This window comes from Hylobates moloch, unplaced genomic scaffold (assembly GCF_009828535.3).
Source record: "Hylobates moloch isolate HMO894 unplaced genomic scaffold, HMol_V3 SCAFFOLD_4, whole genome shotgun sequence".
NCBI lineage: Eukaryota > Metazoa > Chordata > Mammalia > Primates > Hylobatidae > Hylobates > Hylobates moloch.
This window is the reverse complement of record NW_026652279.1, coordinates 48,462,598-48,482,362: the sequence shown is the minus strand read 5'-3', so window position 1 is coordinate 48,482,362 and position 19,765 is coordinate 48,462,598. Positions and strand designations below refer to the sequence as shown.

The 19,765-nt window shown below is 39.2% G+C and overlaps 1 protein-coding gene across 4 annotated transcripts in view; it reads right to left on the bottom strand.

The window, feature by feature from the left end:
- CFAP44 (cilia and flagella associated protein 44) overlaps positions 1-19,765 on the bottom strand; it is a 154,661-nt gene that overhangs the window by 20,619 nt on the left and 114,277 nt on the right. For all 4 annotated transcript variants that reach the window (XM_058437495.1, XM_058437496.1, XM_032150163.2 and 1 more), the window contains 2 exons: positions 19,358-19,553; positions 1,250-1,360 (listed from right to left, as the gene is read on the bottom strand). In XM_058437495.1, coding sequence (XP_058293478.1) covers positions 1,250-1,360; positions 19,358-19,553 — 307 coding nt within the window. The remainder of the gene's footprint in view (positions 1-1,249; positions 1,361-19,357; positions 19,554-19,765) is intronic.

The following is a 19,765-nucleotide window of genomic DNA, read 5'->3' as shown; positions in this document are numbered from 1 at the left end:
AACACGGTGAAACCCCGTCTATACTAAGAATACAAAAAAAATTAGCCGGGCTCGGTAGCGGGTGCCTGTAGTCCCAGCTACTGGAGAGGCTGAGGCAGGAGAATGGCGTGAACCCGGGAGGCAGAGCTTGCAGTGAGCCAAGATAGCGCCACTGCAGTCCGGCCTGGGCGACAGAGCAAGACTCCATCTCAAAAAAAAAAAAAAAAGAAAAGAAAAAAAAGAAAACAGTGAATGTAAATTGTCAAGCATTTCCAGGAAACTAGTCAAAATGCCCTTACAAAACAGATTTGCAACACAAAAATTTGAATAGGTTTGTCAAAAAGGGAAATTACTGTAAAATATATATGTAAATTATAGTCTGGCATTTCTCTATAAAATTAAACTTGCTACATAATTTATAACTCTGAATCAACTGTCAACTGTCTGTATATTATTTGTCACTCATAAATGGCTGCCTGAGAGAACAGATAATAAATCACCCAGAGAGCCCCCAAAAGTATTCATGAACGTTTTCCCTAACCATACTATTGGAAATAGCAATGTTCCTCTCCATCCTCACTCCCGCACTCCCTTCATTTCTTTTCCCATAGTATGTACCACCTTCTAAGATTCTGTTTAATTGACTTACTATATTTATTGTCTTTCTCCACTAGACTATAAGCTCCATGAGGATGGAGGAGTTTGTTTTATACTTTGATGTATACTTAGCATCAGATAAGTGCCTGGCACATAGTAGAAGTTGAATATTATTGAATAAAGAAATAAATATCCTAGCTGGGCACAATGGCTCACGCCTGTAATCCCAGCACTTTGGGAGGCTGAGGCAGGTGGATCACGAGGTCAGGAGATCAAGACCATCCTGGCTAACATGGTGAAATCCCGTCTCTACTAAAAAAAATATACAAAAAATTAGGTGGGCGTGGTGGCATGCACCTGTAGTCCCAACTACTTGGGAGGCTGAGGCAGGAGAATAGCTTGAACCCGGGAGGTGGAGGTTGCAGTGAGCCGAGATCGCACCACTGTGCTCCACCCTGGGTGACAGAGCTAAACTCTGTCTCAAATAAATAAATAAATAAATAAATAAATATCCTTTTACTTTAAAAAAGGTATTCATTAGACTCTATATCATACATTTTAAACTATCCTCTTTTTGAATTATCAGAGAACAGAGAAACCAAAAAAGGGCCTTCTCAGTATTGCCAATCAATATTCACACTTCACAGAGAACATGTGGTTTTATCTAACTTACTCGTTGGGCAAATAGAATCATCAAAAACCTCATCTTCGGATTCAGACTCATCTTCGTCACTCTCCAAGCTAGATTCTTCTTCACTTGATTCCTCACTCTCCTCATCTTCATCTACGGAAAGAGGAGGGCATTGTTAACAAAGACGTTTCTATATTAAACTAAATACTAGATTTTTAAAGTAAACTCTTTTTCAATGAGTCAGTCACTAGCAAAATAACTCAATATAAGAGTTTAAAATGGTTAAGGACACAAAGAACACAAACCCAAATGCCTGCAGAAGGTTGTGCAGTTATTATCAATGCAAGTCAGAGGGGGATGAGACCAAGTTCCCAAGCTGCAGATGTTGTAGTCCACCTAACACACAGTTAGTGAAATAGACCCACAATTCCTAACTTATAAGATGCTCTAAAATCAGACAAAAAAGATTTTTTTCCTTTTTTTTTCTTTTTTCTTTTGAGACAGGATCTGGCTTTGTTGCCCAGGCTGTAGTGCAGTGATGCAATCTCGGCTCACTGCAACCTTCACCTCCTGAGCTCAAGCAGTCCTCCTGCCTTAGCCTTCTGAGTAGCTGGAACTACAGGCACACACCATTATGCCCAGCTACTTTTTGGTTTTTGTTTGTTTGTTTGTTTTGTAGAGACAGAGTTTCGCCATGTTGCCCAGGCTGATCTCGAACTCCTGGGCTCAAGGGATCTGCACAACTGGGCCCCACAAAGTGCTGGGAATACAGGCTTGAGCCACTGTGCCTGGCCCTGAAAAGATTTTCATAAGTTATCTGAAATGAAGTAATGACATTTATAGTCTTTATTTAACTTGGTATGAATATTCATGTTTTGCTGCAGAAGTACTAAGATGTTTGATTCTGGGATTCTGTACCAGAACTTGCTAGTGGTATCATGTTGACAAAGACTCTCTCCTTTCACCCAACTTGAGTCAGACTTCTCTGAGTCCTTTTTCTGACTAGTTCCTGACCTTGAGCTATGTCCTTAACCTATTTAGTCCAATTCTAGCAAGAATCCTGCAAGTTAGCTTAGAAAAAATTTCCCACTTCCCCCAATGGAGAGAACTTGATAACTGATCAAATTCCTCATCACTCCACCCTTATTATCTTATCACCTGGCTTGCCCTCAGCAAAAGTCCTATTAAAACAGTCTGGTGAAGAATTACCCTACTTCTTAGTAATTTTCTGTCCACTGACACCCACTCTGTTCCTTGGCTATAAATCTCCACTTGTCCTTGTTGTATTCAGAGTTCAGCCCCATCTCTCTTCCCTGCTACAAAACCCCATTATAGTAGCCCCCTGAATAAAGTCTGCCTTGTTGTTTTTAATAAATGTCAGCAATGATTTCTTTATAATATCATATATAATATCTTCAGAAATATTTCTGAACACAAAAATACATCTGTCCCCAAGGGTTTTAGATAAGGGATTGTAGACCTTTCCACTCCAACCTGCCCCACTTTCTTTTAAAACACCTTGAGGCCATCTATGAACTACAGATCACCAATTTACAATTTATAAATACAGCTAAACATTATGTGCAAAACAAACATAAGAAGACTCTGAAAAAAATGGAGAGAAGAAAGTAGAGCAACTATGCGCCTTAGAACCTGAGGAACAACGCTGCGGTGAGTTTCTTGGATATTCTTTTAGCCCCATCTATCTCAGACTTGGAGAAGAATAAGTTGGCAGCCTAGAAACACCAACAGATCTACAGATACAGAAAGCCTCAACAAAAGCTTGCTCTCTCGAGCCAAAGGAGCAGGAAAGGGGCAGCCTAGCAGGAGAGAAAACTTTTATACAGTAACTATTCTATTCCAACCAAACACCACAGAAAAACTCTGGTACAATCCCCAACTAAATAAGCAAAGGTTAAGGGGGAGGCTAGACATCCACCCTCACAGGGCTATAATTAGGTGTCCCAACACTCCCACTGGATGGTGTTAGAGAAGGGCAAGCAGGGAGCCAGTACATTTATTCACACTGGCTGGTACCCAGCCTCGCCCCCACCCTCACCACCAAGATGCCTGTGGAGGCCATGTGATAGCCTGGACTTCCACTCCCAAGGTCAGTAATAAGGTACTCTCCCCTCTCCCCTCAGGGGTGGTATCAGAAGAACATTAATAGAGAGTCAGGACTTTCATCATTATCTGTAAGTACTCACCATCCCCGCCATGTCAATCACTGAAACTACATGTGGAGCTGGAACTCATACCCATACACAACAGTATCAAAGAGGCCCACCATCCCTTGGGTGACAATGAAGTCTGAATGGGGAATATAGATTTCTACCTCCACCAACAGTAAGGAGACTCTCATCCCTTTCCTTGTCAGATTAGTGTTTGAGAAATTCGAGTAAAACAGAAGATTTAAATAAGATACAGAGTCTCATAATATAATATGAAAGTTTTTAGGATTCAATTAAAAGTCACTCATACCACAAACCAGGAAGATATATGACATGGTTTGGATCTGTGTTCCCACCAAATCTCATGTTGAACTGTAATCCCCAGTGTTGGAGGAAGGGCCTGTTGGGAGGTGATTGGATCATCAGGGAGGAATCCCCTGAATGGTTAACACCATCCCCTCAGTGCTGTTCTCATGATAGTGAGTCAGTGAGTCATCATGAGAGCTGGTTGTTTTAAAAGTGTGGTGTGTAGTGCCTTCTCTCTCACTCTCTTGGTCCTGTGTCTGCCATATAAGATGCCTGCTCCTGTTTTGGCTTCTGCTGTGAGTTAAAGCTCCCTAAGGCCTCCCCAGAAGCAGGTGCTGCCATGCTTCCTTTATAGCCTGTGGAATCATGAGCCAATTAAACCTCTTTTCTTATAACTTACCCAATATCAGATATTTCTTTATAGCAATGCAAGAATGGACTAATGCAGTCTCCAACTGAGTGAAAAAAGAAAACCAATAGCTGTCAACACTAAGATGACAGAGATATTAGAATCGTCTGATAAAGTGTTTAAAACAGCCATGATAAAAACGCTTCCATGAGCAAAATTTGAACATACTTGAAGGAAATGAAAAAATGCAAAGTCTCAGCAAATAAATAGAAATTATAAATAACTAAATGAAAATTTAAGAACTGAAAAATACAATAACCAAGTGATATGGTTTGGCTCTGTGTCCCCACTGAAATTTCATCTTGAATTGTACTCCCATAATGCCCACATGTTGTGGGAGGGACCTGGTGGGAAATAGTTTGAATCATGGGGGTGGTTTCCCCCATACTGTTCTCATGATAGTGAATAAGTCTCATGAGATCTAATGGTTTTATCAGGGGTTTCCGCTTTTGCATCTTTCTCATTTTCTCTTGCTGCCACCATGTAAGAAGTGCCTTTCACCTCCTGCCATGATTCTGAGGCATCCCCAGCCATGTGGAAGTGTAAGTCCAATTAAACCTCTTTTTCTTCCCAGTCTTGGGTATGTCTTAATCAGCAGTGTGAAAATGGACTAATACAGTAAATTGGAACCAGTAGAGTGGGGCGCTGTTGAAAAGATATCCAAAAATATGGAAGTGACTTTGGAACTGAGTAACAGGCAGAGGTTGGAACAGTCTGGAGGGCTCAGAAGAAGATAGGAAAATGTAAGAGAGTTTGGGACTTCCTAAAGACTTGTTGAATGACTTTGACCAAAAGTCTGATAGTGATATGGACAATAAGGCCCAGGCTGAGGTGGTCTCAGATGGAGATGAGACACTTGTTGGGAACTGGAGCAAAGGAGACATTTGTTAGTTTTAGCAAAGAGACTGGGGGCATTTTGCCCCTGCCCTAGAGATTTGTGGAACTTTGAACTTGAGAGAGATGATTTAAGGTGTCAGGCGGAAGAAATTTCTAAGCAACAAAACATTCAAGAAGTGACTTGGATACTGTCAAAGGCATTCAGGTTTTTTTGGGTGTTTTTGTTTTTGGTTTTTTTTTTTTTTTTTTTGAGACCGAGTCATGCTCTGTTGCTCAGCCTGGAGTGCAGTGGCACGATCGCCACTCACTGCAAACTCCAGCTCCGGGGTTCACACCATTCTCCTGCCTCAGCCTCCCGAGTAGCTGAGACTACAGGTGCCCGCCACCATGCCTGGCTAATTTTTTTTTTTTTTTGTATTTTTAGTAGAGATGAGGTTTCACTGTGTTAGCCAGGATGGTCTCAATCACCTGACCTCGTGATCCGCCCACTTCAGCCTCCCAAAGTGCTGGGATTACAGGCACGAGCCACTGCGCCCGGCCTAAAGGAATTCAGTTTTAAAAGGGAAACAGAGCATAAAAGTTTGGAAAATTTGCAGCCTGACAATGTGATAGAAAAGAAAAACATATTTTCTGAGGAGAAATTCAAGCTGGTTGCAGAAATTTGCATAAGTAAATTGGAGAATGTAAATTCCCCATTGTCGTAGGGAATGTTAATCCCCAAGACAGTGGGGAATATATCTCCAGGGTATGTCAGAGGCCTTCATACAGCTCCTCCCATCACAGGCCTGGAGGCCTAGAAGAAAATGGTTTCTTGGGTAGGGCCCAGGGTCTCCGTGCAGTGTGCAGCCTAGGGACTTGGTGCCCTGAATCCCAGTCGCTCCAGCCATGGCTGAAAGGGAACAATATAGAGGTGGGGCCATGGCTTCAGAGGGTGCAAGCTTCATGCCTTGGCAATTTCCACATGGTGTTGAACCTGTGAGTGCACAGAAGTCAATAATTCAGGTTTGGGAACCTCCGCCTAGATTTCACAGGATGTATGGAAATGCCTGGATACGCAGGCAGAAGTTTGCTGCAGGGGTGGGGCACTCATGGAGAACCTCTGGGGCAGTGCAGAAGGGAAATGTGGGGTCAGAGCCCCCACACAGAGTCCCTACTGGGGCACTGCCTAGTGGAACTGTGAGAAGAGGACCACTGTCTTCCAGGCCCCAGAATGGTAGATCCACCAACAGCTTGCACCATGCACCTGGAAAGGCTGCAGACACTCAATGCCAGCCCATGAAAGCAGCTGGGATGGAGGCTGTATCCTGCAAAGCCACAGGGGTAGAGCTGCCCAAGACCATGGGAACCCACCTCTTGCATCAGAATGACCTGGATGTGAGACCTGGAGTCAAAGGAGATCATTTTGGAGCTTTAAAATGTGACTGCCCTGCTGGATTTCAGACTTGCATGGGCCCTGTAATCTCTTTGTTTTGGTCAATTTATCCCATTTGCAATGGCTTTACTTACCTAATACCTGTACCCCCATATTATGTAGGAAGTAACTAGCTTGCTTTCGATTTTACAGGGTCATAGACAGAAGAGACTTGCCTTGTCTCAGATGAGACTTTGGACTGTGGACTTTTGGGTTAATGCTGAAATGAGTTAAGACTTTGAGAGACTGTTAGGAAGGCACGACTGGTTTTGAAATGTAAGGACATGAGATTTGGAGGGACAAGGGGCAGAATGATACGGTTTGGCTCTGTGTCCCCACTGAAATCTCATCTTGAATTGTACTCCCATAATTCCCACATGTTGTGGGAGAGACCTGGTGGAAAATAATTTGAATCATGGGGGCAGTTTCCCCCATACTGTTCTCATGGCAGTGAATAAGTCTCACAAGATCTAATGGTTTTATCAGGGGTTTCCACCTTTGCATCTTTCTCATTTTCTCTTGCCACCACCATGTAAGAAGTGCCTTTTGCCTCCCACCATGATTCTGAGGCATCCCCAGCCATGTGGAACTGTAAGTCCAATTAAACCTCTTTTTCTTCCCAGTCTTGGGTATGTCTTTATCAGCAGTGTGAGAACAGACTAATACACCAAGATAAAAACTCAATGAATGAACTCAACAGCAGAATAGAAAGGAGATAGGAGAGAATCAATAAATGTAAAGACTGAACAATAGACATCATCCAATTTGAACAACAGAAAGAAAAGAGCAAAAACGAAACAAAATAAAACCCCAGAGCCTCAGGGACCTTTTGGATTATAATGAAAGATCTAATATTTATGCCATCAGAGTACCAGAAGGAGAGAAGGAAGAGAATGAGGATGAAAACTTCCCGAATTTGCCAAAAGACAGGCTAAGGAATTTGAATTCCAAACAAGATACACCCAAATAAATTTACACCAAAACTCATCATAATCAAACTTCTGAAAACTAAAGACAAAGAAAAAGTCTTGAAAGCATCAACAGAAAAGTGACACATTAACTATAGGGGATAGACAACTTGTATAGCAGTGGATTTCTCATTAGAAACCATGGAAGCCAAAAGGAAATGACAAAATGATTTTTCAAGTGCTGAAAGAAAAGTAGTGTCAACCTAGGATTCTATACCAAGTGAAAATGTCTTTCAAAAAGGGAAAAATGAAGACATTATCTGATTTTTTTTTTTAAATAAGAACATTTGTCACCAGTATGCCTATCCTAAAATAATGGATAAATAAAATTCTCTAAACAGAAAGCAAATAATAAAAGAAGGAAACTTGGAACATCAGAAAAGAAGAACATGATAAGCAAAAATATGGGTAAATATAACAGGCTTTTCTCCTCGCTATGAGTGTTTAAATTATGTTTGATGACTGAAGCAAAAATATAACATTACTTAATGTGGTTCTAGATGTATGGAGTGGAAATACACAAGTATATTACAAATGGGGGAGGGTAAAGGGATGTAATGGTAAGTAAGGTTTTTATACTTCACTTAAACTGGTAAAATGATGTAAAACGATGGTAAAATGATGACATTGGTAGACTGGGATAAATGATGACGTTGGTAGACTGGGATAAATTATGTATATATAATGAAATATAAAGAGCAACAACTTAAACAGTTATACGAAGAGATGCATTCAAAAACTCTATAAAAAATTAAAATAGAATCCCCCAAAATATTCAAGTAACCCACAGGAAAGCAGGAAAAATTTTAAAAAAGAAAACAGAGAACATAAACAGAAAATAAAAATTAAATAATAGACAAGCTCTAAAATATTAACAATTGTATTAAATGTAAATGGTTTAAATACACCAAAGAAAAAACAGAGATTGCCAGGGTGAATGAAAAACATTATCCAATCATATGCTGACTACCAGAAATTTACTCCAAATCTAATGACAAGCAAATTCAAAGTAAATAGATGGAAAAAGAAATATTACACAAATTTTAATCAAAGCAAAGCAGGAGCAGCTATATTAATATCAGACAAATAGACTTTAGAGCAAAGAAAATTACCAGAAACAGAAAGAAACCTTATATAATGACAAAAATGTCAATTTACCAAGATGACATGACACTCGTAAATTTGTATGCATAAAACAACAGAGCTGTAAAATATTTGAAGCTCTGAAGATAGAAATAAAAGAAGAAATGAAACAATCCACAGTTGTATTTAGAGACCTTAACACCCTTCTCTCAACATTTGATAGAACAACTACATAGAAAAGCAGCAAGAATGTAAGAGACCTCAACAGCATCAACAACCAACAGGATTTAAATGACAGTAATTAAAACCCTCCACTCAAACAGCAGAATATACAGACAGTATCTGACTTAAAACATTTTAACTTATAATTTTTCAGCTTTATGATGGTATGAAAGCAATATGCATTTGGTAGAAACCAGACTTCAAGTACTCATACAGCCATTCTGTTTCATTTTCAGTACAATGTTCAATAAATTATATGAGATATTCAATAGTTGATTATAAAATAGGCTTTGTTTTAGATGAACTTGCCCAACTCCAGACTAACATGGGTGTTCCCAGCATTCTGAAGTTAAGCTAAGCTTTAGGTGTATTAAATGCATGTTTGACTTGTGATATTTTCAATTTAAGATAGGTTTATCAGGACATACCCCATGGTAAATCAAGGAGCATCTATATATTCTTTGCAAGTGCCCAGAGAACAAATATCAAGATAGATCATATGTTAGACCATAAAACAAACCTTAACAATTACAAAAGAATTGAAATAATACAGAATATGTTCTCTGACCACAATGAAATCAAACTAGAAATCAATAACAGAAAGATAACAGAAAAATTCCAAAACACTTTAAACTAAACAACACATTTCTATACAATTAATGGGATACAGAGCAGGTCTCAATAAAAATTTTAAAAACACATTGACCAGAGTGAAAATAAAAAATCCAACTTAAAATTTGTGAGATGCAGCCAAAGCAGAGTTAAAAGGGAATTTATAGCACTAAATTAGAAAAGAAGAAAAATATCATCAATAATCTAAGCTCCCACAACAAAACCTAAATATAGAAGTATAAAATAAACCAAAAGCAAGCAGGAAAAAATGTAATCATAAAGATAAGAGCAGAAATCAATGAAATTAAAAGGAGAAAAACAATAAAGAAAATCCCTTATAACACAAGCTGGTTTGTTCTTGAAAGGATCAATTGAATTGAAAACCTCTAGCCAGACTGCAAAAAAAAAAGACACAAGTTACCAATATGAAGAATACAGCCGGGTGCAGTGGCTCAAGCCTGTAATCCCAGCACTTTGAGAGACCGAGGTGGGTGGATCACTTGAGGTCAGGACTTTGAGACCAGCCTGGTCAACATTGTGAAACCCCATCTCTACTAAAAATACAAAAATTAGCTAGGTGTGGTGGTGGGTGTCTGTAATCCCAGCTACTCAGGAGGCTGAGGCATGAGAATTGCTTGAACCTGGGAGGCGGAGGTTGCAGTGAGCCAAGATCACACCACTGCACTCCAGCCTGGGCAACAGAGCGAGACTTTGTCTCAAAAAAAAAAAAAAAAAGCAACAGGACAAACAGACAAGATGGCCTTAGAAACAGCCAGGAAGTGCCACTCCCACTGAGATAGCCTAAATTATGGAGTAAACCACCATAATTTAAAAATATCTCCAGAGAGAAAATGCCAAGAGTGAATTGAGAGGCAACAGCGAAGGTGAGGCTGAAGAGGAAAGAAGCTGGGAACCCTGAACGGGGTAACCAAACACCAGGGCTCTCCCCAAACAGCTACTGGGAAAGGAATGAGTAAGGGAACTGAGGGATGGCTTACTCTTACCACAGACCTCTGGAATCCTGCTATAGGGGACCCCATGACTCTCACGGATGTGTGACCTGGCAGGGGGATCTCCCCAGGGAGCAGGCAGAGACAGGCCTTCAGATGACATGGATCCTGAGTGCTTTTGTGCATTGGGCAGCTCTGGCAGAGAGCGGCCATAGACACTCATTCCCCAGAGTTCCTCATCCCTCTCTGGGAGGCATGGGCTCCAGCTGACCTCCAAGCCAGGAGAGAGCAGGGCCGGCTTCCCTGTGGGACTGGGGCACATCTTCTCTGAAAGCCCTCCTGTCTGCCAGTCATTCCCGGGGTCCATGCCTCGCCACCCTGCAGGAGCAGGTACACAACACAGCCTTTGCAGCCCAGCCTGAGTGCATTGCTGCACCTGAGTAGTTTCTTGGGAACCGCGGAGCAAATCGGATCCCCCAGTGCAGCTGGAACCTGACCCTGACCCTGAATCTCAAGATATCCCAGTGTCTCCAGGGCCGTGGTGCACAACTCAAGAGCATGGAGCCAAGATCTATGGCCAGCACTTGAGTTGGGGAGGAGCCCTCACTCTCAGAGAGTATTGAGAGGGGTGAGACGCATGGGTTCCTGGGCTGGGGTGAGTGGGGCTTTCTTCCTTTGCAGGGCCAGTCCAGAAAGGATGTTGCATATCTCCCTGCTACACTCTTTGTGGAAGGGAGCCCCATGGCCTGGAACACCCAACAACAACAAAAACACAGGCACAGTGCCAGTGATTGGAGGGGGCTCCCCCAAGGCCCAGGAGTGGACCTGGTGAGTGGGCCATCTCTCCCACTCCCTCACCCCTACTTCAGAGCACACCTGCAAACACAAGGAAATACTAAAGAGCTGTGCAGCTGGGTATTAACACAGCTACTGGCCACTACTGTTATTTTTTTTTTTTATGACAAACATAAAATTCAGAATCTGGATGACTGGAAGCTCATCAAGATTCAGGAGATAGTTGAAACCCAATTCAAGAAATTCAGTAAAATGATCCAAGAGCTGAAAGATGAAATAAGAAAGAAGAAAACCAAATTTTTAAAGTTTTTAAACATTTTCAGAAAGAAGAAAACCGAACTTCTAGAGCTAAAAAACTCACTACAAGAATTTCGTAATATGATTGGAATATTAACAGCAGAATAGACTAAGATGAGGAAAGAATCTCAGCTCGAGGAATGCTTCTTTGAATCAACTCAGACAAAAGTAAAGAAAAAAATTAAATGAACCAAATCTCTGAAAAATATGAGATTCTATAAAGAGAATAAATCTATGACTCATTGGTACTCCTGAGAAAGAAGGAGAATAAGCAACTTGGAAAATATATTTGAGAATATAGTCCACAAAAATTTCCCTAATCTTATTAGAGAGTTTGAAATACAAACTCAAGAAATACAAAGAGCCCCAGCTAGATGCTATACAAGATGATCATTCCCAAGGCACACAGTCATCAGATTCACCAAGGAAAATGCAAAAGAAAAAAATCTTAAAGGCAGCTAAAGAGAAAGGTCAAGTCACACACAGAGAGAACCCCATCAGGATAGCAGCAGACCTCTGAGCAGAAATCTTACAAGCAAGAAGAGACTGGGGGCCTATTTTCAGTGTCCTTATAAAGAAAATAAATTCGAACCAAGAATTTCACATCCTGCCATACTAAGTTTCATAAGTGAAGGAGAAATAAAATCCTTCTCAGGCAAGCAAATGCTGAGGGAATAAGTTTCAACTAGACCAGTCTTATAAGAGGTCCTTAAGGGAGTATTAAACATGGACTCAAAAAAATAAATAAATAAATAAACCCTGCTACCACAAAAACACACTTTAGCACACAGCTGACAGGCACTATAAAGCAACTACAAAATCAAGTCCACATAACAACCAGCTAACATCATGATGACAGGATCAAAAATCACACGTATCGATACTAACCTTGAATGTAAATGGGCTAAACACCCCACTTAAAAGTTAGAGTGCCAAACTGGATAAAAAGACAAGAACCAACCATCCGTTGTCTCCAAGAGGCCCATCTCAGATATAATTATACCAATCAGCTCAAAGTAAAAGGATGGAGAAAGATCTACCATGTAAATGGAAAACAAAAAAAGGGCAGGAGTTGCTATTCTTATATCAGATAAAACAGACTTTAAACCAATAAAAATTAAGAAGGATAATGAAGAGCATCACATAATGATAAAGAGTGCAATCCAACAGGAAGGCTTAACTATCCTAAATATATATGCACCCAACATTGGAGCACCCAGATTCATAAAACAAGTTCTTCCTGGCCTATAAAAAGACTTAGACAACCACACAATAATAGTGTGAGACCTCAACATCCCACTGACAGTATTAGACAGCTCATCAAGGCAGAAAACTAACAAAAAAACTCTGGACTTAAACTCGACCAATTGGACCTAATACACATCTACAGAACACTCAATCCAACAACTTAGAATATACATTCTTCTCATCTGCACACGGAATGTATTCTAAGATTGACCACATGCTTGGTCATAAAGCAAGAAGAAAAGAAATAACTATAATTAGAGAAGAACTTAATGAAGATAAGATATAAAAATCCATACAAAAGATTCATGAAACCAAGAGGTTTTTTCAAAAAAATAAACAAGATTGCTATATCACTAGTTAGATTAACAAAGAAAAGAAAATGAGAAGATCCAAATGAGTACAATTAGAAATGACAAAGATGGCTTTACAACTCATCCCACAGAAATGCAAAAGATAATCAGAGACTATTTATGAACACTTCTGAGACTATTATGAACACTTCTATGAACACAAACCAGAAAATCTAGAGGAAATGGATAAATTCCTGGAAATACATAATCTCCCAAGATTGAATAAGGAAGAGGTTAAAACAGTGAATAGAACAATATTGAATTCTGAAATTGAATCAGTCATAAAAAATATATAACAATAAAAAAAAGCCCTGAGTCAGATGAATTCACAGCTGAATTCTACCAGACATACAAAGAAGAATTGGTACCAATTCTACTGAAACTATTCCAGAAAATTGAGGAGGTATATTAGTCTCTCTCTCTCTCTCTCTCAATATATATAGATCTATATTTGTTCTGGCAACCGCAGAGCAAATCGGATCACCCAGTGCAGCTGGAACCTGACTCTGACCCTGAATCTCAAGATATCCCAGTGTCTTCAGGGCCGTGGTGCGCAGCTCAAGAACATGGAGCATATATATCTTATATATCTTAATGAAGTTATATATATGTATAAATATAATGAAGATATATATATATATAGAGAGAGATGTATATTATTAAGTATTAAGGAGTTTATTATTAAGTCACATGATCACAGGGTCCTACAATAGGCTATCTGCAAGCTGAGGAGCAAGGAAAGCCAGTCCAAGTCCCAAAACTGAAGAACTTGGAGTCCAATGTTCGAGGGCAGGAAGGGTCTAGCATGGGAGAAAGATGTAGGCTGGGAGGCTGGGCCAGTCTGGTTTTTTCACATTTTTCTGCCTGCTTTATATCCTAGCCACACTGGCAGCTAATTAGAGGTGCCCACCCAGATTACGGGTGGGTCTACCTTTCCCAGCCCACTGACTCAAAAGTTAATCTCCTTTGGCAGCACCCTCACAGACACACCCAGGATCAATACTTTGCATCCTTCAATCCAATCATGTTGACACTCACCATCACAGGAGGGATTCCTCCCTAAAACATTCTATGAAACCAGCATCAGCCTAACATCAAAATTTTTTGGCAGAGATATGATGAAGAAAGAAAACTTCAGGCTAATATCTCTGATGAGCATAGATGCAAAAATATTCAACAAAATACTAGCAAACCAAATCCAGCAGCACATCAAAAAGTTAATTCGCCATGATCAAACAGGCTTTATTCCTGGGATGCATGATTGGTTCAACATACGTAAATCAGTAAATGTGATTTACCACATAAACAGAATTAAAAGCAAAAACCATGTGATCATCGTAATAGACGCAGAAAAAGTTTTCAAGAAAATCCAACATACCTTCATGATAAAAATCCTTGACAGACTAGGCATCGAGGAAACATACCTCAAAATAATAAGAGCTCCATGTCAAACCCATATAGCCAGCATCATACTGAATGGGCAAAAGCTGGAACCATTCTTCTTGAGAAGCAGAACAAGGCAAGAATGCCTACTCTCACCATTCTATTCAACAAAGTACTGGAAGTCTTAGCCAGAGCAATCAGGTAACAAACAGAAATAAAAGGCATCTAAACAGGAAAATAAGTCAAAATAACTCTCTTTGCTGATGATATGATTCTATACTTAGAAAACCCCAAAGATTGCCAAAAGGCTAGTAGGACTGGTAAATATTTTTAGCAAGGTTTTAGACTACAAAATCAATATACACAAATCAGTAGCATTTCTACACATCAATAATGTACAGTCTGAAAATCAAATCAAGAATATAATCCCACTTACAATAGTGACAATAAAAATGAAATATCTAGGAACATAGCTAATCAAAGAGGTGAAAGATCTCTACAAGGAGAATTACTAAACACTGCTGAAAGAAATCAGAGATGACAAAAATAAATGGAAAAACATCCCATGCTCATAGATTAGAAGAATCAATATCATTAAAATGGCATATCCTCCAAAGCAATCTACAGATTCAATGCTACTCCTATCAAATTAGCAACATCACTTTTCCCACAACTAGAAGAAACTAAAAACTATTCTAAAATTCGTGTGGAACCAAAAAGGAGCCCAAATAGCCAATGCAATCCTAAAGATAATCCACAAAGCTGGACGCGTCACACTACCTAACTTCCGTTATAAAGCTGTAGTAACCAAAACAGCACAGTACTGGTACAAAAACAGACAGACACATAGACCAAAAGAACAGAACAGAAAACTCAGAAACAAAGTTGTGCACCTACAACCATCTTATCTTCAACAAGGTTGACAAAAACATGCAATGGAGAAAGAAGTTCCTATTCTATAAATGGTGTTAGGACAACTGGCTAGCCATAGACAACATACAGAATGGAAGAAAATATTCACAAGCTATGCATCCAACAAAAGACTAATATCCAGAACCTGTAGCAAAAAAACAAATAACTCCATTAAACAATGGGCAAAGGACATGAACAGACACTTCTCAAAAGATGACCTGCAAGCAGGCAACAAACATGAAAAAAATGCTCATCATCACTAATCATCAGAGAAGTACAAATCAAAACCACAATGAGATACCATCTCACACCAGTCAGAATAACTATTATTAAAAAGTCAAAAAAGAGACTGGTGAGGCTATGGAGAAATGGGAGCACTTATACACCATTAGTGGGAATGTAAATTAGTTCAGCCACTGTGGAAAGCAGTTTGGAGATTTCTCAAAGAACTTAAAAATGAGCCATGATTTGACCCAGCAATCCTAATACTGAGTATATACACAAAGGAAAATAGATCATTATACCAAAAAGACATATGCACTCATGTTCATTGCCATGTGTATTAGTTCGTTCTCACACTGCTAATAAAAACATACCCAAGACTGGGTAATTTATAAAGGAAAGAGGTTTAATTGACTCACAGCTCAGTATGGCTGGGGACGCCTCAAGAAACTTAAAATCACAGTAGAAAGGGAAGCAAACATGTCCTTCTCCATATGGCGGCAGGAAGGAGAAGTGCAGAGTGAAGTTGGGGAGGGGGGAAGCCCCTTATAAAGCCATCATATCTCATGAGAACTCATCATGAGAATAGCAGCATGAGGGTAACCACTCCCATGATTCAATTACCTCCAACCAGATCCCTCCCATACATGTGGGGATTATGGGGACCACAATTCAAGATGAGATTTTGGTAGGGACACAGCCAAACCATAACACTGTGCTATACACAACAGCAAGGACATGGAATCAACCTAGGTGCCTATCAATGATGGGTTGGACAAAGAAAATCTACATATACATCATTGAATACTACACAGCCATAAAAAAAGAATGAAATCATGACTTTTGCAGCAACATGGATGGAGCTGGAGGCGATAATCCTAAGCGAATTCACACAGGAACAGAAAACCAAATACTACTTATTTTCATTTATAAGTGAGAGCTAAAAACATTGAGCACACATGGATGTAAACACAGGAACAATAGACATTGCAGACTATTAGAGTGGTGAGGGAAGGAGGGGGGCATTGGCTGAAAACTACCTATTAGGTACTATGCTCACTACCTGGGTGCAATATACCAATGTAAAAATCCTGCACACACAACCCCTGTATCTAAAATAAAAGCTGAATTTTTTTTTAGAAAAAAAGAATGCAACAGGTGATATTACTACAGACCCTGTAGACACTAAAAAGATAAGGATATTCATGCATTAATTTGGCATCTTAGATGAAATATACCAATTCCTCAAAAAACCACAAACTACCATGACTCACCCAATATGAAATAGATCATTTGGGCTGGGCACGGTGGCTCATGCCTGTAATCCCAGCACTTTGGGAGGCCAAGGGTGGTGGATCACAAGGTCAGGAGATCAAGACCATCCTGGCCTACATGGTGAAATCTCGTCTCTACTAAAAATACAAAAAAATTAGTTGGGCATGGTGGCACGTGCCTGTAGTCCCAGCTACTCAGGAGGCTGAGGCAGGAGAATCGCTTGAACCTGGGAGGTGGATGTTGCAGTGAGCAGAGATCACACCGCTGCACTCCAGCCTGGTGACAGAGCAAGACTCCATCTCAAAAAAAAAAAAAAAAAAAAAAAAAAAAAGAAAGAAATAGATCATCTGAACAGCCCTATAACTATTAAGAAAGTTGAATTTGTAATTTAAACTCCCCCAAAAGAAATCTTCAAATCCAAAAACTTTCACTGGTGAATTCTACTAAGTGTTTAAAGAATAATAACCACCAATTCCATGCAAGATCTTCCAGAAAATCAAATGGAAAAGAAAATTTTCTGATTCATATTATGAAGCTAGTTTTTATTACCCTGATACTAAAACCAGACAAAGACAGTACAAAAAATGAAAACTACAAAAAAAGATCTTCATGAATATAGACAAAAAATTTCTTAATGAAATATTAGCAAATAGAATTAATCAATATATAAAAAGAATTTTGCACTATGCCAAGGAAGGTTTATTTCAGAAATGCAATTCTGATTTAATAATCCATAATTAGCCAATGTAATCTACCATATTAATAGGCTAAAAAGAAAATTACATAATCGTGAATCAATGTAGACAGGCATCTGACAAATTTCCACCCCCATTCCTGAAAAAAATTCATGAAAAAGAGGAACAGAGGGGAACTTCCTTAACTTAATAGAGTATCTATAAAACACCTATAGATAACATTATGCTTAATATTGAAAATAAAGCAAGAACGTCAGCTCTCAGCACTCTCATAGTACTGGATGTTCTAGCCATGCAATAAGACAAGAAAATGAAATAGGCATCCTGATCAGAAATAAATAAAACTGCCTATATTTGCAGATGAAATTATTAGGTGAAATTATTTTCCCATTATTAATGGCAAAACCCACAATTACTTTGCGCACCAACCTAATATAATCACATAGAAATTCCCAAGGAATCTATCGAAACCTCTTAGAACTAATAAGTAAGGTTACAGGATATCAGCTAAGCATGTAAAAATCTATTAGTAGCAATGAACATGAGGACACTGAGATTAAAAATACAGTATCACTTAAAATCACTAAAAAAGGGGTCGGGCACAGTAGCTCACGCCTGTAATCCCAGCACTTTGGGAGGCCAAGACGGGCAGATCACAAGGTCAAGAGATTGAGACCATCCTGGCTAACACAGTGAAACCCCGTCTCTACTAAAAATAGAAAATTAGCTGGGCGTAGTGGTGGGCGCCTGTAATCCCAGTTACTCGGGAGGCTGAGGCAGGAGAGTGGTGTGAACCCGAGAGGCGGAGCTTGCAGTGAGCCAAGATCACACCACTGCACTCCAGCCTGGGTGACAGAGCCAGACTCCATCTGAAAAAAAAAAAAAAATCACTAAAAAAGGAAACAGGTGTAAATCTAACAAAACATGAACATGAATTATATACTGAATACTAGTATACAATTTTGATCAAAGAAACTGAGGTTCTAAATAAATAAAGACATATTGTGCCTTTTTTTTTTTTTGGAGATGGGGTCTCGCTCTGTCGCCCAGGCGGGAGTTCAGTGGCATGATCTCGGCTCACTGCCAGCTCTGCCTCCTGGCTTCACGCCATTCTCCTGTCTCAGCCTCCCGAGTAGCTAGGACTACAGCATATTGTGCTTTCTAATGGAAAACTCAATGTAGTAAAGATACCAGTTGTCTCCAAATTAATATACAGTTTTAACACAATTACTACCAAATTTCCAACAAGATTTTTGTAGATATAAACAAGATTATTCTAAAATATGTAAATATCAAGGAACTAGAATAGCTACAACAATTTTACAAAAGAAGAATAAAGTAGGAGGAGTTAGTCTACCTGATTTAAGGGCTCAATATGTAGCTACAATAATCAAGACTGTAGTATTGGTGAAAAGATTGACACATAGATCAGTGTAACAGAATACAGAACCTAGACATACATCCACACAAAGATGCCCAAATGATCTTGACAAAGATCAAAGCAATTCAGTTGAAGAGAGACAACCTTTTCAACAAACGATACTACAGTAAATGAAAAGGTAAGCTACACACTAGGAAAAAATATTTGCAAACCACGTATCTGACACAGGACTAGTATACAGAATATATAAAGAACTCTCCAAACTCAACAGTAAAAAAAGCAAATGATCCTATTCAAACATGGGCAAAAGGAGACATTTCACCAAACAAGATATACATATGGCAAATAAACACATAAGAAGATGTGCTTATTAACTTAAACTACACTATGCTAACTCATACCAGATACACATAAACACATCCACGCAGGTGCAAACAAACGCGCACACAGATTAACTCCAGGTGTTGGAAGACCTTAAGGTTTATGTCTTCTCTTTAGCCCCCACAGCGTCTCTACATTGCCTGTTATAGTGAAAAAAATAGGGTATCTAATAGGTCCCTTAGTTACCTCTGTATTTCATGTTAATGAGAAAATAAGATCGTATGCAAGAAAGAAATACAAACCAGCATCTCCTTCAACTTCTTTTTTCTTTACCCGTTTAATCTTCTTCTTTAGGACCTTCATGAGGAAGTTTGCAAATTTATTGTTTTCTCCAATGGCTGCTTGAAAACCAGCATAGAGTGCCTTTTCTTGCTCCTGGAGTTTGGTGATTTCATTCTTTTTCTCTTCCATCTCTTTAAGAGTTTCATTTATTTTCCACTAAATGAATAAAAACAAGGACAAATGATAAATATTTCTGATAAACCAAGTTCAGAGAGCAATGTACTTTACAATGCAAGGTTACAGTTTACAAATACATTTTTTAAAACTTCTTAAAAGAAGTTTACATTTCTGATGTTTGCAGAGCCATCCATTTACTGGTTAAAATTTTATAATTCCTTTGTAAAAATCAGTTATGTTTAGAATTAGAA